The sequence below is a fragment of the Cygnus olor genome, chromosome 12 (assembly GCF_009769625.2).
Source record: "Cygnus olor isolate bCygOlo1 chromosome 12, bCygOlo1.pri.v2, whole genome shotgun sequence".
NCBI classification, from domain to species: Eukaryota; Metazoa; Chordata; class Aves; order Anseriformes; family Anatidae; genus Cygnus; species Cygnus olor.
In genome coordinates, this window is record NC_049180.1 from 17,719,112 (window position 1) to 17,746,083 (window position 26,972).

Genomic DNA, 26,972 nt, shown 5'->3' on the forward strand with positions numbered 1-26,972 from the left:
AAACCCAGAAGGAATTCTTTTATTTATACAGTCTATTCCCAGCCATCTAAGCAGCCCACATTTCTATCCTCAGTTTGCTGAGAAAGTATGCTGAATCAAACCATGCATTACATGAAGTAATTACACAATAACATTATTGAAGTAATTACACAAAATATTATTAAATTAAAAACTTACTTGCCTTTACTAAGTCTTATCTTTATGTGAAGAAGCACCCATCCTGGACCAGATTCAATCTTTACGTAAATAGGCATATTTACATTTCCTTCACTAGATTACATTTAAATAGACATTTTCATTCACTTCACTGGACTTCTATGCAAGTATAAGCAGGTGCAGGAGGCAGCCTACAGTATTTTTTTTTTTTCTTCAAATATTTAAATTCCAGCCTTTAACATCTTCAAAATTATAATCATTATAGAATAAAAAGATTTTGGACTGTGCTGCAGAAACTAAAGTTATGAAGCGTGGAGGCCTCAAAGGTATTTAGGTCAACATTTCCTTTTCTTCTGGGGTGCGCAGCTACAACCATCTACCTCTCACAGAATGCACATGGACAGAGTTAGCTAAAATGGGGTACTATCAGCTCAAGTCCAGGAGATTGTAATCTGCTACTTTTTTTTGGGTACATGGACATTTAAGATTCAGTATCTTTTTCTTATCCATAGCACTTATAAATTCATATGAAAAAAATCCTTCCCTAAAACTTTTTAAAAGCTGTTCTTAACTGAAGTGCCACTTGGTTGTGCTTGGTGCTGTTCAGCTCCACAGCAAAATTTTTACCGATTCCAACAGTGGGGCCAGTTCTCAGCAAGCTTTTCATAGGGAAGTTTTTTCTTCCAGTTAGTAAAACATTGTCACCTGTGAGTACCGGGGTTTTCTTCTCACTCTCCATCATCCTTATAGCAAGGCAAAGGGAATTTTAGCCTTCAGAACACAAACTTACTGTGCATAAGCTCTCTAGAGAAGAGAAAGACATGAAGAACAGCAAGGCAAAAGTCTGGTGTACTAAAATTGCTTCTTGTCCATCTACACCTTAGACACCAATTCCACAAGAAAAATAAATTCCCTGCATCTGGCAAAGGAAGGTGCTCTCTGAGCAATTTGGAGCAAGAAGGCCATTATAGCTTTAAGCTCATTATATAAAACATATTTTTTAAATTTATAAATAAACATAATATGCTCTGAGAAGACAGCAAATTATTAAATATTGGGAACAGATGGGTAAATGTCAGACCATAGCTACTTGTATTTTCTGCATTTTACAGCTGGCTTGCAAGTATGAAGCATGCAAAGCATTAAGCCACTCAGGTCAAATGATCACAGTGGACCAAATTCTGGGCTCTTAATTCATGCTATTTATTCTGCATTTAATTCAAGTGGTGTTTTACATGAAAGCTACACCTTCTTGTTCAACATGCTTTCACTTAGGGCTGATTAAGACCTCTTTAAGATAGTCCTGGAACTAAATGAAGGTTTCCCACCTCCTCCAAAGCCTTTGTCTTCTCCTGTATGTCAAGGAGAGAAGGACTGCCATAGCATTCCTAGCACAACCAAAAATCCCTGATCTTTCCCTTACAGAAACTGATGGTTACAGCACATCCCTTCCTCTTTCCCTTCAATCTTTGATGTACCTTAGTCTCTTCAACATTTTCAGCCTCAGAAAATATGAAAGGCATCTTTATTTCTTTGGATTAAAAAAAAAAAAAAAAAACTATTTTGTTCTAGGAGTATTTTCTCCTTGTTTACGCTGTTGCAAACAGAAAACAGACCCTGCTTAAAAAAAAAAAACACACCCCACACATCACTCCCCAAGAGCAAACTGCTGGTGTCATTACTTTTAAAACAAAAAAAAACGAGTTGCTAGATGCAGCCAAACACTATGAGAGTGCTCTTTTTAACCTGAAACTCTGCCTGTGGGCCATATCATCCTAAAAACCCTTTGATACAAGATAGGAACTAATGCTAGGGGCGGATCCAGAACTGCATGCAGGTACCTGCTGATTTGCCAACTCGTGGGTTTTAAAAGTCTCCTAACCTGCTCCTGGCACCTCTCATCAGTCACTGACAGGAAGATCTGCCTCTGTGAAGGGCAATTTGCACAGCAGGGGATGTGCAAAGCAGCTGCTGCAGGTACTGTAAAGAAAATATAAGAAGCAAATGATATAAAAAATGAAATGGAAAAAAGGAACTGGAGAGGGAGGGAAGGAATTTGCTCTTATGAAAAATGGGGCATGGAGCAAAGGGGCAGAAGAGAAAGAAGATATGAAAATGTCATAAAAATCTCAGAGCACAATGGATATATCTGGTAAAAGATATTAAATGCCATATAGCAAAAGAATACTATGTTCATTGCACACAGAAGGCCGTGATGGGCATCCTACTTGGTGTTCAGGCCAGGGACTCCTGTGCTCTCAGTACAGGGCAGAGCTCGAGCCAGAGCACACCCTACTGTAAGTTCTTGTGGACTACAGCTTATCACCTGGTGCTTCTGGCACGATGGCAGCATCCTGTGCTCTGCAGCCTTGTCATCTCACAGTACTCTGGAGGACATTTCTATGGCAAGTTGAGGCACCATTTGCATATCTGCTCTATTCCCCTCTAAGGCAGGGCTGAATCATTTAAAGGTACAAGAGATACAAAGATCCAGCCTTGGCATTTACAGTTTGAAAATCCAAAATTCTGGCCCAGGACAGAATGCCTTCTTCAGGCATGCCAAACTACAGGCATATGCAAAAGAGATGTTTTTCAGTTTTAACTAGAAAGTTAAGTAAAGAACAAATTGCAAAGAACTAGAGGAGAAATTATTTCATACAAACTTGACATTTTAAATATAAATAAGAAACCCTACACATTTTCTTTAACCTGTCTATTCCTAATTGTCTCCAGCAGCATGCACTAACATTTTAAACTTAAGAACATATAATTTCACACAAATGCAATTGTGTTTCAGCTCTTTAAACAATCCTTCTAAACCATTACCGTTAAAAGCCCCAAATCAGCTGGAAAAGATACTTCATAGCAATACAGAACTAATATTGCCCAACTTGTTAAAATTAGTCATGACTATAATTAAGAGCATACACAGGAGTGGCCATGGGAAAAAACAGACCTTTGAAAAGTATTTTTGGAAGTAAAATTATATATTAATCCCTACTAATAATGGAATAATGCTTCAAGTTTGTAGGTAATACTACAGATCTTTTAAACCATGAAAGACGAACCCCAGAAGCTAAGTGAAAAAGTTAATAAGCTACAGGTGAAGCTGAATATTTTTCTAGGTGGTGGAAAGAAAACTTCACTGATATAACATTAACATCATCAATATTTTTTTAACAAATTCTGGGCAGAACTACATCTGTGAGTCTTAGGACCCCTGTAATATTTTATCTTTGAGCTCAGGGCCATAATTCTTGCTGTCACACAAGACAATATTTCCTTTTAGTATGAGAAATGATTGTATCTTGGCTGACAGCTTTGACCACAAGTACAATGACAAAGCACGCACTTGTGTGCTGCAAGAATGCAATCAGAAATAGAATATTCACCTGTTTGCACATACTTTGCAGTAAATAAGTGACTGTAGAATACGCAGAAATTGTGATAAGGGCCATGCTGAATGACTGGATAATCTGTTAGTAAGGGAAAGGGTGCTGCAGCTGAAATAGTTCATTAAAGTTAGGTTGATGGCTAAACTCTATGAAGTGCCTTAAACTTAAGCATTCAAAACTGACTAAAAAGGAAGCAAGAAATAAACCAGAGATGGAATACAATCTGTCACTGGTTTTTTGTGATGACAAATAATAATAGTGATAGGAAAACTGGCACTCTAGGAGAGAGAAAAAGGGACCATGAAGTCAGCATCTCCTCCTTCCCCCACCAAAGTGCAGAGTTATTCTAAAAGCAGGAATTTCAGTGCTGCCAGATGCATGTTTTCATTAGGACCAAGAGAGCACGGCTGCACACATTTCAAACCCACTCAGACTTGTGGGTTTAAAAATGTGCCCCGGTAAGCAAGCCTTCTGCATTCCATGGAGAAGCAGGACTCTCACATTTCCAGCACCACTAGAGGTTGGAACTGACCTGGTAAATCTATTTATTGTCATAGATATGTACCAGAAGGTACGTGGCAATTCCCTGAGCCAGCATTGTTTGGCACCTCACAGAAGTGTGAAACAACAGCTCAGGAACAAAATACGCTAAGTTATCCAAAAAAAAAAAAAAAAAAAAAAAAAAAAAAACTGATACTGAAAGTCTCCACAAGAAGGACCTTGTCTTTGTAAAACAGGGAGAGAGAATATCTGAAACACACTTACATTCCTTCACTGATCAGTTCTTTACCTAGGTCCCAAATTGATATATATGTAGGGGGTACAACAAAGTGATGTGGCTTGTACCATAAAACTAGAATAATATTTGCTGCAGAACAGCACTCACAGATTTCCTTTGCTGGGGAAAACGCTTTCTGTAGGAGCAGGCCTTCTCACACAGGGATTCGGCAAAAAGGAGAAAAAAAGATGTTGACCTCTTTTCAAGCCAGATCCTCAGCTGCTGCACATTGACATAGAGCCACTGATTAAATTGTTTGCAGCTCTTTCCTTGAGTGAACAAAAGAAACATTTGATGAGATTCAGGTGAGCCACTAGAACAGCACTTGCTAGCCCACAGGGTCAATTAATATTTTAATTTTTAAAAAGCAGGGTGTTTTTTTTCTGAACTGAAAGAAGGAAAGGTCAGTACAAGCCTGTTAAATTGTTGTTAATCCTTTAGAATCAGACACCAAATAGAAACAGTGTTATTATTCCTCCATTTCTTAACTCAACAATTATGAGATATTAGAAAGTGTCTGTGCTTAGCAAAATTACAGAAATCCTATTTATCATCTTCATGTTTCACATAAAGTTTATCGTTGGACAGAAATGTTGTGTTGACTTTTAAGCTCTGGAAAACTGCCTTCTGAGACAGCAATTTTCACCCAAATGTCTATGTGATTTGGAGAAGATTTCCCAGATAATACAAAGCCATTTTTCTTCTATTTTGATAATTATATTAATTCCCCTGTTCATACTTCACCTATTTTAGAAAGGCAGAAGTAAGTAATCATAGTTTACAGTTTCAGTATGAATGATGATTTAGCCCAAATGTCTTTTTCCATAGTTTGTCAGCATAGATTATGAAATGCAGAGCCCATTATTCTCCAGCTAAGCTCAAGAATTTCAGTTTTATACTCTACTATATTCTACTACTTGGTTATGAATTAATATTACTGCACTAGCAAGACCAAGGCATATTTCTATAACACTCTTTTTTTTTTTTTTTTAACTGGCATATCAAGTTAAGTTGCTTTTAAGAAAGCAATATCTTCTTAAAAGATATTTTGCATTAGGGTTTTACTACTGGTAGGCATCTTGCTGGATGGTGACATTATGGAGATCGTTGTGTTACATTTCGTGCCATCACTAAATTTATGTCTGCTTCCTGTCTTCTTCCAGGCACTTGTATTTAGATTGTGTGTGAAATCCTGGCCCTCTTAATCAATGGCAAAATTCCAATCAGCTTCAACAGGATTTGGATTTCTCCCTGTGACCACTGGAATCAAGTCCCCTGATTTCATTCCAGAACAAGGCTCCTATAGCCTTCGTCCTTAATGCCACTCTTAATGTTTTGGCTAAATGGTACAGTATTTTAACCACTGCTACTTCCAGCTCACCTAACTCAAGTACTTCCCATGGTTAGCTCATGAGATTATTCATGCTTTAAAGTTAAAATTAATTTTAAGTGATGAAATGCCTGGTCCACACTTTCTATATAGCTTTTTCATTAGATGGTATTTGATAGCTTTCTGCTGAATCAATCTAGAATACTGTTGCCACAAATAACTTCTACTATAAATGAATAGAAATCAATAAAATAACAAGAGGAGAAACCTTTGTGTGATAATTTATCATTCAACTGCTACAAGATGTTAAAAAAAAAAAAGTCAAATAGGCCTGAACAGCCACTTGAAAAATAGATCAGCGTGGAGGCAGACACAAGGCACAGGGAAGCAGAATAAACACAGGAAACTACTCAGAGAGGGAAGACCCCCTACCAAGTTTCAATAACCGTGTGCAAGTCCAACTCAAGATTACAAATGGTGTCACAGACTGTGGAGGGCCCAGTTCCTTTGTGTACAAAAATCCACGGCCATGGAGATCCACATTTCTTTCACAGGCCTTTTGAGAAATGTGGCTCTGAGGCATCTCATTTGAACCAAGCAGACAGGAAGCATAAGTTCTTTCTGCTGCCACACTGCATGGAAGAGAGAGAGATCATCATTTACGACATCTGCTCTCATCTTTCTGTACTTATAAAGCTCACATTTAAAATCACATAGATTATAATGAGTATTTGTAAGACATTCTTCCTTTGTGTTAGTCTTTATAGATTAAAAGTTCTTTCAAGGAGGTGCTGTTTATTTTTAATGGTCTGCCCAGAGCCCATAACACCAGGGCTCTAAGAACTTCAAGGCTTCTGCTCCTGCTAACCAAATAGATGTACAGCAGCTGAATGGTGTGAGTGTGATTTTAGCCAAAAATCTGACAGTGCCTGCTGAAAAAGTAGAAACATGTCTGATTTTGCTGTTTCTTTTGCCAGGTCAAAACATGACGACATATCTCAGTAAAAAGAGAACATTTTTTGAAGAATGCTCTTGTGCAGAGCTGAATTGTCCAAAGCATCAGTAAAGCTGATGCAGTGACTTCATTCAAAACACAGTACTATAGAGAAATCATAATGGGTTTGATTTCTCTGTCCCAAATCTCTGTCCACGCAGGGCTCTCCCAAGTGTTTGCATGATTCTTTCTTCTTCCAAAAGCACATGTTCACCAGGGCACAGGCTGCACTGCTGTCCACACACTGCTGTCCAAACTAGAAGCTGGACATGTAGGTCTGCTTTCAAAAAACCTCCCATCTGTTTTGAGGCTTTTAAAGTCTTCTCTTTTTGAAAGAGAAATGCACTCCGAAAGCAGAGAAAGAGACTGAAACACAACAGGTACCCTCAGGGCTCCACTGTGGCACTCTTCAACAGTGGAATGCCAATCACCACAACAGTGCAGAACAAGTGAAAACTTGATACTCATATAATATCATTTGGTCTCCCTTTGTATCGCTGACCACAGAAAAGAATGGAAAGGATTTGCTGGATCTTTCCCTACTATTCAATACTGTTCTGGATGTGCAAAAAAACAATCTGGCTCTGATTTTTAAATAAATTCCAAAAAACAGAGAGATGTCTGTACATCTACAATAGCAAATTTCTTTGACTTAGTGTTGCCATATCCAGATAGTTCATTACTAGTCATATAATATTTTATTTAGCTTCAGTTCCTTGCTTATCTCTCTGCTTTCAATTAAAAAAAAAAAAAAAAAAAAAAAAAAAAAAAAGAAAACTGTTCACTTAGATGCCTCCTGCTTTCAAGGCGGTACATAAACTCCAGGAGAAAGTAATGGGAAATCTAATATGACTTTTCTAGATCTCCTGATTTTAAACCTCATGATTTCTGTGGCCTACCCATTTTTGAATGCTCAGGCTTATTGAAACTTTAAATTCACTCAGAGACTTTTGGTGTCATATACAAGATTTGATTATGTGCTATGACTTATGACTGAGTGTACGACACCTGTTCAAGTGTCATGTGTAGTATACCAATAGTGATGCAAGACAAAAATTATATTCATGTACTTCATTGCATACAACAAGCAAGATAGACATTAAAAAAAGTTATAACCAAGTTTTCAGTTTGGTTGTAAGTTTGCATCTGAGCAGAGAACACTAATGCTATTACAGAAAACTCATTTATTGGATAAATTCTTTAGCTGGAGAAAAACTGCACCTGAAAATGTCAGCATCTGTAAATAACTGCAACATTAGCCCATCTAGAAAGTTTAATGTTGAGACATGTCACAGATTATGTTTGTAAGATTTTTATTGTAGTTGGTAGTAAAAGAGAGGCTTAAAGTCTTTATATCTTCCCTCATACTTTGGGAAATAGTCCTGAACCCTAGGAAGAATGTAGAGACTTCCTCAGGACACCTTACAGTTCTGAATTTAACATGGTGTATTTGTGATACACTTCTTAAAAGAGAGACTTGCCTTCATTGTTGCCTAAGTTAAGACAACAAAGCAAGATCCATAAACATTTGGGGCATTTTGCCTCTGTGAGAATCAGTCTGTGTAACTCTGAGGAAGAATAAATGCCCCAAATGTAGATGAATCCATTTCCAGTTTCTTTTCTGATGCAAAAATACGGTAAAAATATGCTGTAATTACATTTTTGTTTTTCAGACTGCCAGGAAATACCTTGCAGATATCATGATTAGCTCCACCTGTGTACACAGATTTTTGATTATTATTTTTTTTATCAACACCTGTAGCCGAAAGACTTGAAACTGCCCCTACAGACTTTGCAGACTTTTGTCCAAACTGCTCAGTAGCATTCTCAAGTCTAATATGCTGGGGAATATCCACAGATCAGAATAACCTGAACGATTAATATTGTAATTATGTTACTTAGAACATATTTCACAGAAAACATTGAGACCATTTGTTAAGCCTCCTGTTTTTGTATGTGACAAGTCCAAGATATGTCAAGGTACACCAGTAAGGGGTTAAAACGTCTGTGGGTGTTTTGCATGGCAGAGTAAGGAAATGTTTCTTCAGTATATTCTGAAACGCTTCAAGACTGTCTCAAACTCTACCCTTAGGATGAAAAAAAAAAAAAAAAAGAGGAAAAAAAAGAAATTGAGAGTTATTTTTAGTTAAGAAAAACAGAACAAATATGTATTCATTGCTCCCTCCTTACTGGTAGGCTTGGAAAGATGATGAGGCAATAAATTCAGCATTAACCTCAGCTGCATCTGTCTCTTCCAACTGCAAAAGCGTTGTCTGTATTAGCCCGTATAAGATTAATACATAAAATCAGATTATCACATCCTCATGAGCAACACCGCCAAAATAACAGGACATTATGTGGAGCGTGGACTAATACTCTGTGTAAGAGAAAATGCACCTCACTTTTTCAAAGCAGTGGGAATTAAGGGTTTGTGGAAAATAGACCTTTAATCTCTCAGTGCTAGTATGCCAATGCAGCACAGACTGAGCACATGCTAAACTTCAGGGAATATTCATCAGCTGCTCACCATTTTTCCCGCATCAGGAGCTCTTCCAGTTTTTATGCCCTTCTCAGTTCATAGACTGTTCTCAGGTTGCTCTTCTAAGTTTTCCCAGATCTGCTGCTGATCACTAAGCTATGCAACAAGATGTTCCTTTGCAATTTTAGTTACTTTGGCTTTTTCATAAATGAAGAGGTCATGAACTGCTCTAGAATGTGTCTGTGCCATGTCAGCTATTACTTCCCAGTCCTCTGAGGAACAGATAAAGCATTCAGTCAGGATTCTCAATAATTCCTACTCTTTTCACAGTATTGACTATTGGTGACCCGTTTCCTTTCATTTTCTAAATCGTGCTACAGGAATTTGAGCGGTGTGCTGATCCAAGAACAGGAAATACAGACAAAACTTTCGGATGCTGGGCCCCAGGTCTACAGCTAATGCTGAAACATAGTGTGTACCTACTTTAAAGTACGGTTCCCATGGATAAAATCAAGTATAGGTGTTTTTCCACCTTGCTTAAACAGTCTACAAAGTGCATTCAATAATATGAACCAAGTTAATGCAGGAATTTTTGGAAGATTACTTAAATTCTAAGATGACTGAGGACCTCAGAGAACTGGCACAAGTTGAGTCCAAAGCATTTGCAGAAATCTCAGTGGATTTCATTACTGGTAAAACCTCAGACCAGACAGAGATAATCTTACTTGGCTTTCAGCATCCAGCCATTAGAGGTAAGTGGTGATAACACTGTTCTGACTGAGCTTTTGTCTTGTAGAAAGAGTACTTAACAGCACACAGTGTATCAAGCCTCACATAAATAAATGGTGTGATTCATTTAAATCAGAATTATTGCCACAAGCATCACGATGTGTAATTAATATCTTCTGGTATGCCTCATCTCATAATAGTTTTTATTCAACACAAAGGATCATTAAGAGTTGTATCGTTCTGAAGAGAACGCTGCAACACAAATTCCTTCTGCTAAGATCTAGTTTAAGGATTTTCTACAGTAAGAAAATGAGGTATAAAGTACTCATTACAATCCCTTAAAATATGTTAATGAATGGTGATATTTATCTCAGTATGGCAAATACGTCTTAAAAGGTTTTGCTGAGAGACAGCTTTCTGAAGCTGGCACATGATGAGCCAGTGGACACATTTCTTCACTTTTGACACCACTATCACACCCTACCACAGTCTGCCAAGTAGTATCCCCATCTGCATTAGTGTAAAACTGCAGAATACAATTATCTGTCATCACGTCAATGCGCACACACAGATTCTCAGGTATCCTGCGTAAAACTATTTCCCTAGATATAGTGAAGGAAAACATATAGCTTTTGCTACACAAGCTGTAATATTAACATCTGAGGAAGTCAGTGCCAATTGAAATCAATTGAAATTGGATTTACCGCCAAGGATTTTTCCAGTGGGAAGAGCTTGAGCTGCCTGTCTGGGGTTTTCTGAGTTTGCTACGACACTAGGTGGCAGTAGTTGTTTTAGAAGTTTTTCTTTTTTTTTTTAATTTTGATCCCTAAATAGAAGCGAGATAGCACACACAATAAGATCAGTGCTGATTCCACTGCTAGTTGATGAGGTGGGGAAATTTGTAGAGACTCGATACCAGAATAACATATAGCTTGAGAACCAAGACGAAGTTGCATCCAAACAGAGAGTGATGGCCAGTCCCAAGTTCTTGTTAAGAAACCTCTGGGAAAGACAACAAAAACCTGCTAAGAGTCATACAGTCTGTCATGGGAAGGTTTCTTCTAAGGCATTCCCAGAACTAGACCTGTCATTTCTTTCCCTTTCACGGTCAGTTACTACCTTATCAAAAGATTACAGGCTCTTTTATCACATGTGGGAATAATACTGAAAGTTTTTTTTTCTTTTCATATTTGGAGACATGTTATCTTAAGACATGAAGAAGTATGTACATTAATACTGAACTGAAAGTCTACTTTCTACATTGCATACAATGGGATATTTCTTAATTAACTTTCAGAAAAAGGAACATGATGTATTCCCATCACATCCTCTATCCAGTAAATAAATAATAAAACAATTATTTATCTTTTAGAAATTTTAGCCCACCAAATGCTTCCAGTATTAAGCAAAATTGATTCAAATAGTAATACCTCATGAAACAGTGTACAAATATTTTCAAAATTCCTACACTTTGATTATGTAAAACCAAAAATTAAAAACATGCCAGTCAGGTCTAAAAACTCAGGAGTATTCTAAAAATATAATACATTTCAGTTTATTTTGTGCCTGATACTTTCCAATCCTATAAAAGTATATATAATCAAGTTTTTCTCCATATCCATTTTTATAAAATGAGGTGCTTACTTTTTTATGAAAACTAAGATTTTCACCTAATCATTTGAGTCAAAGAACTGAAGTATTAACAAAATGTTGTGAGGTTTGCATTTAATTTGCTAGAGTTGGCAGTGCTGCATTTCAGGAACTGCACAGATCATGCACATCAGCTGGGACACAACAACACTTTTCTGTGCAGCAATAGAAGCAAGTAATGGCTAGGTCAGCAAAGGGGGATTTAACAATGATATTATCCATGTTGAAATCTGATCAAGAGGTCTCTACCTTCAGAAAAAGTATAGAGATCATCGTATTCAAAAGCATAGCACACCTTCACCAGCCGAGTTCCTCCTGGGGTCATACTGGGACGTTGGCTGAGAACAAGTACTAGCTTAGAACTAAGGTCTTTCTTAAAGACTCTTTGAACACTTACTCTAAATAATGAAAGCATCTGTAGTCACAGCACAAAATGTTCTGGCTAAAATGGAGGCACATCTCTCTGGAAAATTTCACTTTTGAAACCTTTTCCATGTCCTGGAAGAAGTGACCAGTTAGGACAGTGCTGAGGTTCACATCATCTCTGTGGAGAACAACAGCACTACTAGATTTCTAGTAAACGTGGAATTTCTGGCCAGAGTTCATACAGCATTTTCGTTTCTCTGATCCCAATGTTATTTGCCATCAGACCAGATATTTGAACTAATCTATCCTAATCTAGTTCTTGCATTCTTCTGTTTTCAAAGAAAATGCACATTGATTTTTTTTTGTCTTCAGACTGACAATGACACTGTGCAGACTAATAGTGATACAGTTATGAACTCCAGCTGTCTTTGGTAAGGAAAAGCCATTAACATTGGCTTTCCCTTTATCCTTTTCTTTTATATCTATTTGCTTGTTAGCTGAACTTTCTATGTACCTCTTGAAACCCGCTGTAATAATTCATACTGATTGCAAAAGACATACTAGAAGAAAAAGCTGCAAAGCCACTTATTTGTAGTTATCTCAGTTGTTGATCTTAACCAATAAACTGCTGACTGATCACTGCAAATGTTTCTGCTTATAGGAGATATGCAGTGGGCTGATACTTAACTCACTTTAGCTTCTGTTGCCACCAGTCTTTTAGTGCAATAGCTAAAATGGTACACAATTCCCTAGCTCAGACAGGCCACAGCACAAGTGATGCACCATGTCTCAGAAGTGGAGTGGTGCCTGGGTTGTTCTGAAACACTCCCTGATGGACCACCTAGCACATGTCATTGGTATCACCTCTGAAGCACTTGGTGACTACTCCTCTAGCTGTTGTGGCTGCAGATGGTAAGGGGAAATACATTGCCACATCTCTAGGCTTTGTCCATCATAGCTAGCGTACGTTAAAGGAGATGGTGAAAGGGGAAGAAAGTGACAAGAGTGTGTATGTATGTGGGACAGAAATGCTTAGCTTAGGGGCTACTCCAATTTCTGTTGACAACTCTGTTCTTTCTAAGGTAGTACCCTGGGCTTTCCCCTGTTTCTTTTTTACCTTTAAAGTGCTCATTGTGATGTCCTTCCTCGATCAGGATGACAATGCGTGCTGTGTGTCTTGTGCTCCAAGGGTTCAGCTGCCAGCCACGGATCGAAGCTCTTCCTGGCATTTCCCAAACAGCCCTGTGGTGAGTGCAGCATGCTGCAGGACAGGTTCTGTATTCATCTGCGAGATCACAACACATAACAATTGAGAATGCTGAGTAAGCAGAATTTGGATGTTAAAAACATTTCATCTGTGCTTCTCCCTCATCTCTTGACAAGCACTACTAGCTACCTACAGTCACTATTCTCTCCTAAACCCAAATGGGAATTTTGTCCTTCATATACCCTCAGCTTTGAGCTGCCTGTCCCAGCACAAAGCTAAGCCAGTCTGTGTAAAGATACCCTCTCGATAGCCCTCACACACTGTGAAGGAGACAAGTAAATACAACATGCAGTGGAGTGCACAGTCATACAGATCAATACTGTCATTGCTTCTCTTTATTCCCTGCCTGTCTCCATCCATCTGCTTTCTCTTGTTTTAGAAATGGCAGCTTTTGGCAAATGGACTGGCTTTTTGTTCTTTCTTTGAATTAGATCTGGGGTTACTAGCCCACAATTAGAGTTCCTACACACTACAGTACCCCAGGTGACAAGCAGCAGCCCAGAGAAGCACAGACAGGTATGCACACCGAACGCCTCCCTGGTACTGGTACGTGGCATTGGTGGTTGTGCAGAGGCCCCTGCAAGGCCTGTGAAGCACTGCAGCTTCATCCAACAAGATAAGGATGTAAGTAGAATGCAAGAAATGCAAGTCTATAGCAAAGGGATAAATTTGGACACGTGGAGAATGTTTAATATAAATAAAACAAACTGCATGAATCAAATATTTAGTTGTTGAAATGCTAGCTGTTCCAGAAGTAAAAAATCTAAACCATTATCCCTGAGATAAGCATCACAAACTATATTTATATTTCCCCCTAGGTTTTATTTTGTGTTCGTTAATATATACAACATTTTCATTTTCAAAAATACTTCATGAGCCACATACTCTCTCTGTGTACTTTTATGGAGTTGCTATTAGAGTTGGATGAAATTGCATTTGCATTCAAGACAGAACTCAACTCACTATAATCATGCCTAATTTGTTGGAGCACTGAGTATTTAAATCAGATTATTATGATGTTTACGGCTTCCACAACCCCCAAATTGCATAATAATTGTCACGTCATGCAATTTATAGCTACGCAGACTCTGCATGAAGACTGGCAGGGCCATTGTGTATATTATTAGTGGAACATTTGTGAATCTGAAGAAATTATAAGGAATCCAAAAGAAAGCTGAGGAGCAGATTCTTAGTAGCATGCATACTGTGTAGCTTAAAGTAAACTCACTCCATTGCACTACTGAAAATGTGCAGTCTCTTCTGCCATTTGAGCTCCTGGAGGAAGGCTTCAGCTGACACGTTCAGAGGTTCATGTGGTCAGTAGCCCCAGAGTAAATAAAGACTGAGGAAAGTTGAAATATTCTGCAAATGTGCTTTCTTCAAATATTAGGCATATTTACTTCCTCAAATTTATTCCTGATATCAAGCAAAACAAATGGATTGCTATGTATCCACCAAAGAAAGAAGCTACTAAGTAACTGGGCAGGAACTTCCATGCTGCTTGAGTTTTAGCTCTGCTTCCTCCGTAAAGCAGCTCTATGTGAAATTCAGTGGCTGAATAGCAGTCCTGTGAGCAAAGACATGACACTGAAAGAAATGCACCTTGATGATTTTATAGCACTTAGCACAGTGTGGTAATGCTTCATGAGTAAGTTTGCAGATGCCACTAAAAAATCACTGAGAATAGTACTTTCTCATTAAGAGGGGGAAGGGAAAACAAAAGGTAAGACAATGATGTTTTCTGTCTCCAGACTCTAATTCTCATCATTAGAAAACGCAGAGTTGCTAGAACTGTGGTGGTGATGCCACTGCTAAAATTCTCTTTGAGAAAGCTGTGAGAAATGCTCCATTTTCCAGTTCTCAAAAGCAGATGCCCTCCACAGTGCAAGAGCTGCCACTCACTTCCCGGCCAGTGGTAACTCCATGTTCTACTCTTTTAACTGAGTAATGGCAAATTAGTGGGGAAGAAAAATGAAGGCACTGTACTGATCAAAGAGGATTTTTTTGCAAAAAGGCATGTGTGGTTGGTTATTAACTGAAACACAATGTCAGTGGTTCTTTTTAAACAGGAAGCGGATTCTTTTGTTGCTTATGGAAAGGCTGGCGGAAATTTGCACAGCCTTTGAAAAGTGTCATTTTGGAACATCGGCTTTGTGGGATCGCAAGCACGCTGCTGGCAGGGAGGCGGGGTGGTGGCAGAAGGACTTCCCTGTGGCTTGTAAGGAAATCGATTATGAGTAAACCCCTGGACAGAGACAGGTTCTGCAGTACCTACGTGATGTGGCAACCACGTGGGCCGATGAGCCGAAAAACAGGTGGTCGGCAGCAACTGCCAAATCACCATCTTGACCTCATCAATAGCCAATAAAGAAATAGAGCAGAAACAAGTTACAGATGGCAAACAACTAAATAAAAAGACATTACGCTGCCAAGAGGAGCTCTTCTGAGGAGTAAATTGGCCCTAATACCAGCAATTCTGACTAAGAAAAAGAAATGAATGGTTTGCCTAATTTACTCTATGTGTTCAGAGCAGGAGTATGATTCCTATGCCCTATCATTCAAAAGAGAAATAGTTTAAAGTGCTTAGATGGTCAATGGTTATCAACAAGGCAAATATTATTTTTAAAGATGTAAAGATATTTTCCCTTCTAGAAAACACAGCCAGGAAGCCAGCAAAAGAAATAGATCCTGGTGATTAGTTTATTCTACAACAAAATGGAGAGTGGCTGAAACATAAATTAAAAATCAGTTAAAAATTACTGTAACAATCGAAAATGCAGGAAAATCAAATTATTGCACATGTTTTTAGAATTGAAATAATTCAAGTTGAAACATGCCTGCCAAAGATTCAAAATGTAAAATAATCTGTGGGACTGAGCAGCATTGGGATATATTACAGGAAAAATGTGCAAGATAAATGAAGCACAACAACTAAAATATCCAAAGCTCTTGCGAACCGTGTTAAATAATCAGCATGGATGTGGTGGACAGTGATCGAGGAAGCTTAGAAGCTCCCAAAGAGAAGGATAAAACATTAGGTTAATAACAGCCATTTACAAAATGGCAGAGATTAACCACACAGTTGTGATTATTTTTACAAGTGAGAAAAGAAAGATGGGAGCTAACGAAGAAGGTGGCAACCATAGAGTTATGATCATGTTGCCTTGCTGGAATTTATTTGTCAAGTTGCTCTTTCTAAAACAGCAATCCAGGCAGAAAAGGAGTGGAGAACTGTAGGATTTTGTGCATCCACAAAGCCTTAGGGTAGCTACATCCAACAGCAAATGGGAGCAACGTCCAATGGTATTTCCAGGTGCTAAGCCACAAATACCAGCTCTGGGAAAGTATCCTTAAATCCAAACTCAGTTCTAACTACAACGCACAAGATAACAGATATTCAGAATTGCTTCATGCATAGAAAATGAGATGGTGAAAGGCAGTCAGTCTGACCAGGCCCCATCCAGCCCGGCGCTGTACAAGCACGCACTGCTAACAAGGAACAGCCACACGGTGGGTGTCAGTGCGAGCTGCCACTACGGCACCGCTGCAGCTCTCCCTCGGCGCTCAGTGATGCTGTGACAAACCTACAGCACTCCCAAACCGAGCTCAGCCACTGCAGGAGGCCATTGCTGTGTGAAGCCGCCCCACAGCCACCAGGCCAGCTTGTGAGCAACGCCGCTGGCCTGCCTGGGCTTAGGTTGGACTGGTGCCGTGCGGATGGACTTCGTGACTGATAGCTGCTCTAAAGCACACAATTCCCTGCAGCATGGCATCTCTGGTTCCAGGATGCCTCTCTCTCTCAAACACTCGCATGCTCAAAAGTTCTCTGGTTTTCTTTTGAAAACAGGTAACTATTTATTTAAGGTTATTATTAAACTTCAAGTTTCAGCAAACATTTAAAACACAGTATGCTGTAGAAGTTCATATAAACTGCACCTGTAAGTGACATCTTTGCAATAGTCTCGTACATAGGAGGCTCAAAGCTATTTCTTGCCAGCAGCAGTGATCCACAGACTTAGATGTTGTTAAAAAGCTTACAATATCAGCAGGGCAACTGCTGCCTCCATTAGAAACATGATCCTAAGATGCTGATTAATACCAGGAGGGGGCTTTAATCAGCCAAAGCCATATGCTATTTAACTTAAGATGAAAGTACAAATGATAATCATTATTTCAGAAAGGATGTATTTAAAAGAAGAGCAGAACAGCAAGTGGCATCTTTTTATCATTAGAGCTTCTTCATGCAGCCCCTTTTTTTCTAATGCTTTATAAGCTTTTATGAACATCTGGATCATTTCTTCATTATATAGGCTTCCAATATCATTATATTTGATGTAGCTTTTTTAGTGGAGCTATGCTAAACTCCTAAATATACAATTAATTCCTATTAATTATAGTTTTCAAACTGGTAAAATTATCCATCATTAACTTAATCACTTGTATTTTATCTTAAAATTGTATTCACTCTTTTATAATCCCTACATCTAAAGCCATTTCTTCCCTAGGCTTTGTGTGATGTTTTGCATGCTGTTTGTATAAAGGTTTGCCAGCCATTTTCAACTGCTTGTAGAGCTGAAGCTGTCAGCAGCAGACCATTTTAAAATAGAACCTAATACAGCTTAGTTGTTTTACCAGGGAGTGCTTCAGAGAGAAGGGGGAAAAAAAGAATGGAATTTGGATCTGTGAAGGGCAAGACTTCATTAGATCTGATGGAACTTTAGTGCTATGTTCCCTACATCAATGGGAGGAGGATGGGAAACCTTAAAAAGGGGAGAGTAAGGTAAGAGAGCTATTCACTGTCTTCTACTCCATGTGGCAATAATTCAGCATGAATAGAGCTGAATGATTTGGAAGTCTGCATCCACTGTACATGAAGAATTAGGAGCATCTCTAATACCAAGTTACAACACATCTAAAGAAAAAAAAAAAAAAGAAACTTTTTAAAGCTTTTTCTGAACACTCTGGCCTCACTTTAGGTTTATTCTGTGGCTTAACCTGGAACTTAAATTAGAACACCTTCACTGAATGCCTCCCCCAGCCTCCAAGCCTAGAGTTGGATCTGTTTCCTTTTCTTTGATATGACATTTGTAGAATAAAAGGAGAAGCAATCAGAGCATTAAAAGCACCAGTACTGACCTGCTTGGTTCTTGTCAGCCTGCTTTCAGACACTGGAAATCAGAAATGGTGCAGGGAGCCAGAACTGCTGTTAGTACTGATGAGACATAAGTATCAACTTTGTGGGATGTGGTGTATCCACTATGCAATAATCCAGTTGTTATCATTGTCAGATTTTTAGTTCTCAGCACTCCTCCTCATTGCAGAAATACCTGGAGTGGGTGGTCAGGCTTAGCTATTGTTTTCACTCCAGTCAAGGTCTACTTAAGCCTCTTTAATCTTCTCAGATTGCTCCAGGGCTCTTCCCACCCTGAGCCAACGACCCTCCACAGAGCAACAGAGCAGGGTAAATCGGAGTTAGGTATGTGCCGATACAGCATGGAGTCCCTGCAGCACTGCTGTCCATCCTGCTAACCCCGACTTCCCAGGCAGCACCTTTTTGGTGAGACCCAAGGCCCACAGAAAGCTGTCCACCTTCTGCACTTATACCCTGTCACAGCCCAGAGCACACCGCTGGTGCCTGGTTTGTACCCACCCCGAGCAATGAAACCTCTGCAAAAGACAATTCTCGTCAAAGTCCATTGCTCTGAGCAGGTATTTTCTAATTCCATCATGCTTCTCCTCTCTTGCAACTTTTTCTCTGCTGGACCTGAAGGAACTTAAATGACATTCACATACATCTTCTTTTCACAAGAAATGTAGTATCATCCTGGTTTTGTCATACAGGATGACAGAGCACCTCCTCTGCTTGAATTTACCAGAGAACTGTTAAACACATCAAGAGCAGGAAGACCTCTGATTCTCACAAATAAGGCTGTCTGATCCTTGTCTTTGTTTCACTGACATTCCATGATAGCATACACTTTCCGTAACTTTACCTTAAATTTGTTTATTTAATTGTCTCCTATAATTTCAGAGACCTCTAGTCACAGCTCCAGATGGCCCCTTCTTTTATTGGGTTATTTGAAGGATTCTCCTCTTTATTCATGATACCATGTGATATCAAATTTTGGACTCACAGTTCCTTAAAGTAATACATTTTACTTACAGTTCCAGCTGCCTGAGTATCACAGAACCATGTGTTCCTGCTCTGCTTGTCTCCCAGACTCCCATTTCGGGAGGCAAACATACTTAAAAAATACAGTTCCCAGTGCCTCAGATTACAAGGAGGCTGATTCTACATCACTCCCCCTCTCTTCCATCACATGCTGGAAAAATCTTCTTGCTTCTGTCAAAAACAAAACAAAACAAAACAAAACAGCCTGACTGACACTGGAAATTCATGTTCCAAGAGAGAGACTGAGCAGGAGCTAAAGTTTGTTTTATTCCTTCTGTGGTGAGACAAGGTTGTCGTTGGTTTTGAAAACTTGTGGCAGCATGAGAGACCCAGCAGCAAAGCTGCTCCTGCTGGGGGTGGAATCCTTTGGTCTGTTTTAATCACTACTCAATTTCCTTCCAGCTCCTGCCCCTCCCTTGGTTCTGCTCTCATTTTCACTCCCCTCCTCTAAATGGAAATTTTCAAAAATCAGACTCAGGCGTCCGACCCACAGCTCACCTCCAGGTGTGCCACAATATGCCTGCTCGTCACAGGGGCTGCTTTTGCTCTGGAGGGCAAAGCTTTTGCCTTTGATCACGCCAGATGTATTTTCTCCTCATAATAAACTGAAAATTACAATCATCCCTTTTGGTCTCCGACAGCTCATTTGCCCATTATTTCTTCAGTAAGGCATACAATGAATACTCGGGTAAAAAGCTACACAGCCTAATGCAGTTTTAAACCAAAATTCAGAATGAGTGAAAATGAACTGTCTCTCCTCAAGTAAATTAGCTGCCAGGTGCTCCAAGATCAAGACTGCAACATCCAGATCCAACAAGGCTGGAACTTGTGCTTTCCTTCAGAAGTTTCTAAATCAGGCTAATAAGGATGGCCCACATGTGACTCCTCCTGGTACTGCATAATGTAGGTACCTCTCCTTTGCAAATCACTCCTGAGTGAACACAGAGAGAAGAATGCTCCCAGTTGCTTCTAGGTGCTATGGAAGACATTCACGTGGCCCCTGTATAAATTTGTTCTGGAAAAGATTGCAGCTGCTTCAAGAATGTAAGAAATGCTGGATTAGGCCTGTGGTGCACCTAGGCCAGTTTTCTGTCTCCAGCAATAGAGACGTAATCTTTAAATCCAGCCCTTTATCTCCTGTCTTTTAACCAGTTTTCAGACCTTAAAATAATCTGTCTGCCAATCTCATGGCAACTCAATTTCTTCAACAATCATTTGTGTGGAACCTTGTAAAGAGCTTTTTGAAAATCCCAGCCTTGATGTCCACTGGATCTCCTTTATCCACATGCGTATGGACAGCTCATTGAACTGCAGCGGGTTAGGGGCAGGATTTCCCCTTCCAGAAGCTCCATGCCCAGCACAGCACACTTCTCAATGAGCTCACTGATCTTTGGATTCCCTCTGGAGTTCATTTTGTATTTCACTTACATCCCAATGAAGTAAGCTCAGACACAGGCACCCAGATGGAGTAGCACAATCCCTGACATTCAGTGGGTTCAGTCCATTTAGTGGTGCAAAGGGTGTCAAAATTTTGCAGGTCCACCTAGCCATATGATATAAACCCAGAGCCTTGTGCCTTCCCTGCTGCCCCAAAACAGCCCCTTCTTGAAGATCATTATTTTTTTCCCTCTGACAAGGATCTCCAGAACTAATACACAAAGCCTTTAACAGATTAAGGTGCCTGGCTCCTAGTGGTCCCATTGCTTCCAGAAGGGGCTGAGGATTGGGAGGTCCAGAGGCTGCTCACAGGATAAATAAATAAACCAGCCAATTTTTGGTCAACAGCAGCAAGGACTAAGAGGCTCCGTTAGTACTAAGAGGCCTTGAGCTGGAGTCCCAGCTCTGCCTCTGACAGGCTGTGGGGCCCTGGAAATTCTTCCCATATCCATTGCCTTCTGCACTTACCTTGTCTGCTTAGCTTGTGATCTCTTAATGACAGTGATTGGCATGAGACATTTGTCCAGTGCCAGTAAAACAGGAGTCACAGCACAGCCCAGGTTAGGACCCTGAAGTGCTACTCCAGTAACAACGTGCGCTCTCCTCTGGCATTGCAGTAAGCCGTATCTGCATTACAACATCCACCTGCTTTGGTGGGTGTTATGTATACATCTGGTACACATAAATGTCCCTGTGTCTTTCTGCATGTAAATGTAACGCTTTGAAGACTCTTCTTATTGGGACCAGTCATTGCTTGTTAAGTGCTGTCAGATTTTTCAGCACCATAGGGGGGAGAGGTGGACCCATGGAGCCTTACAGCGTGAGCAGGGCAGCAAACCATTTGGAGGCAACGTGCAGCACATACAGCAGGAGCTGGCTCACTTCAAAGTGCTCCATGGGAGCTGACTGCACTGGAGGTTGTGGCAGGTTCTCAAGGAGCTGGCAAAGGGGACGGTGCTTGGGCACTCAGCTAACAGGAGTTTTTGAGCACGCAGAGAGCAAGCCATGAGGCTGTGCTAAACAAGGAAGGAGGCAGAAAGACAGGAGTGTGTGAAGCAGACAAAAAGAACATGAGGAGGGACAGAACAAAACCAGAGCTATTCTCTGGGGGAGGGACAGTACAGATCAAAGCTCTTAAGGCTAAAAAATTAAAATTGCTATAAAGGGATTAAACTGATGGAAGACAGTGGGGGGTGGAAAAGTTGAGGCTTTGCATGCCACATACTTTCTAGCGTTCAGCATCTCATATGTATCAGAAAATTTAAGAAAGACCCTTTTGAGAGTCCCCCTTTCTCCCCATTACAGAGACACGTGACTCCCCGTGACAAGGTACGGGTGAAAGGCAGCCCTGAACTTCAGAGCTGGAGCACGACAGGACCGTGATTCTGTAATGGATCTGTCCTCACATGAGTGAGGCTGAATAGGGCTTTTAGGCCCAACTACAACATAAATGATACAAAAAACCATCATCATCACTACTGGAAGCTGATGCAGTGTGGTGCCCCGTTGAAGAATACTGCAGTCCCACAGCCTGAGAGAGACAGACAGAGAATACAGCATGAACAAATTAATCTAGTGGTTCTTCTGTCTTTTCAAGATACAAATGCCAAGATCACCCTTTCCCTGCCAGTCCTATTTCAATCCCTCTGTCTGGAGAAGCTGAACTGAGAAAGGATCATAACAAAACGAGGTGATTAAGCCTCCTAGAACAAACACAGTTCCTTCCGCACAAGTGCTGAGGGGTAAAACTTTCTTGCTTCCAAAGTCTTTTGAGAGTCCTGAAATTCTTTTCTTCTGTGTTGCATTTTGAAGTTGCTCCCCACGAATATCCTTGTCAGACAATACTAACTCTCCACCTACTGACTGTCAGTAGTTTTCACAGAGCTGACATTTAAAAGACTCAGAGCTTGAAAGCTAATCTCTCTTCTCAAAAGTTATATTTCCCAGCAAATATTTGGATATCTACCAGACAAATAAAGCAAATGTGGATGTCTCTTTGTAACAGCTCAACCACAAAGTTTAAAGACTGTAGAAGAGTAGGATTTAATTTGACTGAAAATATACTTGAGAAAAACTGCTGTCAGTTTCAGCCCAGAGTTATATTAACTGGATTTTTTTTTTAAAAAAACACACAAAAAAAATCTAAATTAAAAATTCACTGTTGTAAATGCAGTACTAAGGTTGATGCAGTCATCTGCTGGAACCACAGTGTCTATGAAGAGTGGATTCAGTACATCAGCAATTTATCATGGCTTGCAGCGAAGAAAATACCTACAACGCGAATGAGAGGTGTGATGACTGTGTTCAGACTACCAAGTTAACCTGGGTACAGCCAGCCTGGGTACAGCTGAGTGTTTTTACAACAGCAATGACCTGAGTATGCTCAGATTCTCAGGGCTTTACAGGCTGTGTTAAATTCTACGTTGCAACAGCTTCCCTGCCACGAGAACCAGAGCTAGGTAAAGCCAGCTTGAGGGTATGTGAGATCCCCTCACAGCAACAGAAATACAATGAAGTCCTTGAAAATGTTTTGGTTTTCTTTTTTTTAGAACTGCCCAATCCCATTGCACTTCAAATTAAGCCTAAATTTTAAATGGCAACAAGAGGCCTTGTCCATGAAGATCTCAGATGTTGTGTACCAGTTTAGCACAAGACACATTACTTCAGCTGCTCCTATTGTTATGGATAGCCTGTTCTTCCTAACAAGTCAGATTATTAAAAAAAAAAAAAATTCTTCCTCTGTGCGGCTTGAAGTAAACTTGAAAGCACAAGATTTAATTAGCAAATTTTGGGAGAGCATCATGCAAGAGTAAAGACGCCAACCCCTATCTTTCTGTTCCAAACACAACCATTCTAGTTCTGCTCCTGTGCTCATGACTGCACAAGATTCTTCCGTTCTTGCTCCTGCAACTTGTTGAAACCCCAAAACAAGGTCCTGGAGCTTCAGGAGGAGAGAGCTCAGTGAGGCTCCACCTGTGCACAGTGGTCTTTAGTAGGAATTTTTCCAAGAGCTCTCCAAAGTGTAGTGCAGCTGCACACTATCCCCAGGGAAGCTTCCCCATCCTTGAATTTTCTGAGGTATTTCTTAATGTACATGAGATCCACGAGTTGATGGTGAAAGTCAAAAACAAACAAACAGACAAAAAAAACCCTCCTGTTTGCCTGGATCCCTGTGGAAAGCCATTCCTCAACCATCACACACCAAATATCCAGTCATGTCTACTTCCCCACAAATATTTCTCATCCTAATGGGCAAGACTCATTTCAGTGTCATACAGGTTAACACACACAAAGGGAGCCTGACTATGTCTGAACTTGCCATTAGCTAGATACACCTAACACAACAGGCACCTCTAGCAGGGTTTCTATGCCCTGTTAATCAATAAGAACTATTTTGCAGCCTCAGCCTAGTGGAGAGATGGCAATATCAAGACATTGATACATTTCAGACTCAAATCCTTCAGCACTGTCTTGGCACAGAAGATGACTGCCACAGCGCCCCAGCTCCCGTCGCAGCCCCCGGGTGCTCCTTTTCCAGGGTGCACTTGCTCTGCGAGTAAATCCAATAAAGTGCACGTGGTTAAGCAAGCCAGCCTTTACACCAGCATCAGGAACAATGAATTAGAAACAAAGTCAGTGCCAGTAGCAGCACAATACAGCAGTAACACAGCCTTCTACAGCTAAGTTTCTAGTGATATCATGAGACGTTCTGGGACTGAAAAATATGGGGTTTGGGTCCAGAAGGTATCTCTCCCTTCATCCCCAAACTGCTTAGCTTCCCCAAGTGACAATCGCTGTGTTACCTACTACCAGGTAACCTAGTTATCACTACTAGGTTATGATACCTCTGGATCTTAGGGGAGAACTGAGTTAAATTATTGACACTTTTCTTTAATGCAACTTCTGCGAGTGTTGAGAGACAAGACACCACAAAGCAACCACTATAAACTTCCAAACTATACTGTGCTGTTTTATACTTTCCCCTCTGTTGTTTTTCCTGGTTAACGTCGTACTTTCTGAAAATTACACATTACCAAACAAAGAGCAGTGGGTGGCACATTTGATTGTTAAGTAAAACCACTGAAAGACCCCTCATTTCTTATAAAACAACAAGGATTTTTACAGAATTTCTGTCTTGGTTCCACTTTTTTAAAAAAATAAAAAATCCACTTTTTCTTAATCTCTTAAACTTGGGCTAAGCAGAGTTTTAAGGTTTGCAGAGCTGTTCTCCAGCTGAGTGTTTCCTTTTAGATATGCACACCTCCTTGTTGGACATTCATTATCAAACCTTGTGTTTGCCTTTTATCTACAAGTCCTCTTCAGTGTTCAGCATAAACTACATGGACACCTTGCAGATTGACATTTCTTCATTCATGCTTTACCTTAAACAGCATGCGAAGACATCAAAGAAGAGGAGCCGACTTTGATGTTACAAAATGAAAAACGCCTCATGATTTGCCAAGACCTGGGGAACTTGTAGTTTGCTCTTTTTCCCTTAAAGAAAAACTACTACTTTCCCCCTGTATATGTGAAAATCTTTGCCTTTTTCACTGAACTTGTATAAATGTTTTGTTCCCTGTAAGAAAAACAAACAAGCTACATCTTTTTCCAGCCCAATAAACACAGGCCCCAGTGCCCAAACTATGGTGGCTTGGAGGAACACGCACACTTTATGTAAGAGCATATTTGTTTTGCACCTGTGACTTTTACACACTCAGGTGTGATGACCCCCCCCCCCACCAACACTGATAATCACAGTGCACGTGTTGTGTTTTTCACTCACAGGTCACCGAGAGGGATTTAGAAAAGCTTGCTCATTCCTATGCTGTAGATGAGGAAAACGTGCAGCAAGTGAAGTTATTTGGGCCAGCCGTGACAGCAAATAGCCAGCACTACGACAAAGCAGTCCTGGTTCCCATGTGAGTATCGACTCGGCAGCTCGCTCTGGCCATGAAATAAAGGGCAGTGGTGCTCAGCACCTTAACAACCACAAAAAGTGCTGGCTGCCCATGGGGCAGCCAGTCATCCTTACCTGAAGGTGCTGTGCACCACGACAGGAACGGATTGACTTGCTTCGTTAGTTGTGTTCCTATTGTTTTGAATGCTATCCAGGGCAGTTTTCTTTGCAAGCTTTGTTTCAGTGCTTGAAGTGAAGAACTGCCCTGTCCTTATAAGGACAGTAGGAATGTGCATAATTAGTCCAAGGCTAGAGAATAGAGGCATTCAAAATGAACATTTGTTATTGATTTCCCAGACTGCAGTGGAACTGAGAAGAATATCACGAGAGGAAAAGATAGGTAATTAAATGTGATTTGTTAGAATGCTGCCTAGCTAGGTCATTGCATATGTATTATTCGGCTGCACTGCTTCAATGTAAAGTGCACAGTTCCTCTCCCTGGTACAAAATCCTTTGATTAACCAGCCTCCCTTCACTGGTGGAAGGGGCCAGCCCTTTTGTTGTTTCACTGCCGGCAGCGTTGCTTGTGCCATTTCTTTAAGACTCTTCATCAGATGTGGTTTGTCAGGAACATGCTTAGACTGTAAGTCAGAATAGAGCTCATTTTCTTTGATGTGCATTTGTAATATGCCTGCTCCGAAAGGAGGGGAATAAACTTTGGTCATGCTGTTAATCTGGAGGAACTACGTTTTAAGCAACCTGATGTGAGTGGACTTGACACATACCGTAGTGTCAGCTACTCCTTTCAAACAGAACTTTATCAATAATTGGTGCCAACACACGAACTCATGTCAAACATTTACCATAATAGATTCAGCAGGAATGTGCTTAGCCCCAATCTTCTGCTGTAGAGAGACCTTTTATTTTCAGTTTAGGGTCTGAAATTTTCCAAAACAAGATGCATAGCTACTTCACCTCTTTTCTTGCTGTATCACGGTTAAAGACCAGCACGGATATGACCAGTTTGACCATTTGGCTCCAGCATTTCAGGTTCTGCACTCAAGATTTTTATCCTTGAGCAAGTGTTTTACATACCAAGGAAGTCTGAAAGTGAAAGGGTTACATTTCCTTGAAGGTCCACTTGAATGACTGTGAGAGGAGAGCCAAAATGGTAATCAGATCCCTATGAGATCATATTGAAAGCAGCCATGCCTATTTCACAGAGTCTTCTGATGTTGCAGGGGTCTGTAAAACATTTAATCACTGGAGTTCCAATAAGTTGAGATTTGTTGTGAGTGCTGTAGAGAGCACTCGCCTGAGAT

The 26,972-nt window shown here is 40.2% G+C and overlaps 1 protein-coding gene and 1 long non-coding RNA gene across 13 annotated transcripts in view; both read right to left on the reverse strand.

Annotated features, from left to right (window-relative positions):
- LOC121076528 overlaps positions 1 to 26,972 on the reverse strand; it is a 57,492-nt gene that overhangs the window by 24,178 nt on the left and 6,342 nt on the right. For 9 of the 12 annotated variants that reach the window (XR_005823559.1, XR_005823556.1, XR_005823557.1 and 6 more), the window contains exon 2: positions 12,995 to 13,162. Coding sequence is in view for 2 of the 12 variants with exons in the window: in XM_040570915.1 (XP_040426849.1) it covers positions 12,995 to 13,162 (168 nt within the window). In the remaining 10 variants the exon portion in view is untranslated. Of the gene's footprint in view, positions 1 to 4,437; positions 4,539 to 5,392; positions 6,292 to 12,994; positions 13,163 to 25,785; positions 25,877 to 26,972 lie in introns of those variants that run through there. The other 3 variants (XR_005823562.1, XM_040570914.1, XR_005823563.1) reach the window with 3 other exon arrangements.
- LOC121076529 lies at positions 15 to 2,621 on the reverse strand. The gene is made up of 3 exons (XR_005823564.1): positions 2,483 to 2,621; positions 2,039 to 2,136; positions 15 to 958 (listed from the first exon to the last, which is right to left on the reverse strand). It is a non-coding gene; the product is annotated as an uncharacterized LOC121076529 (long non-coding RNA).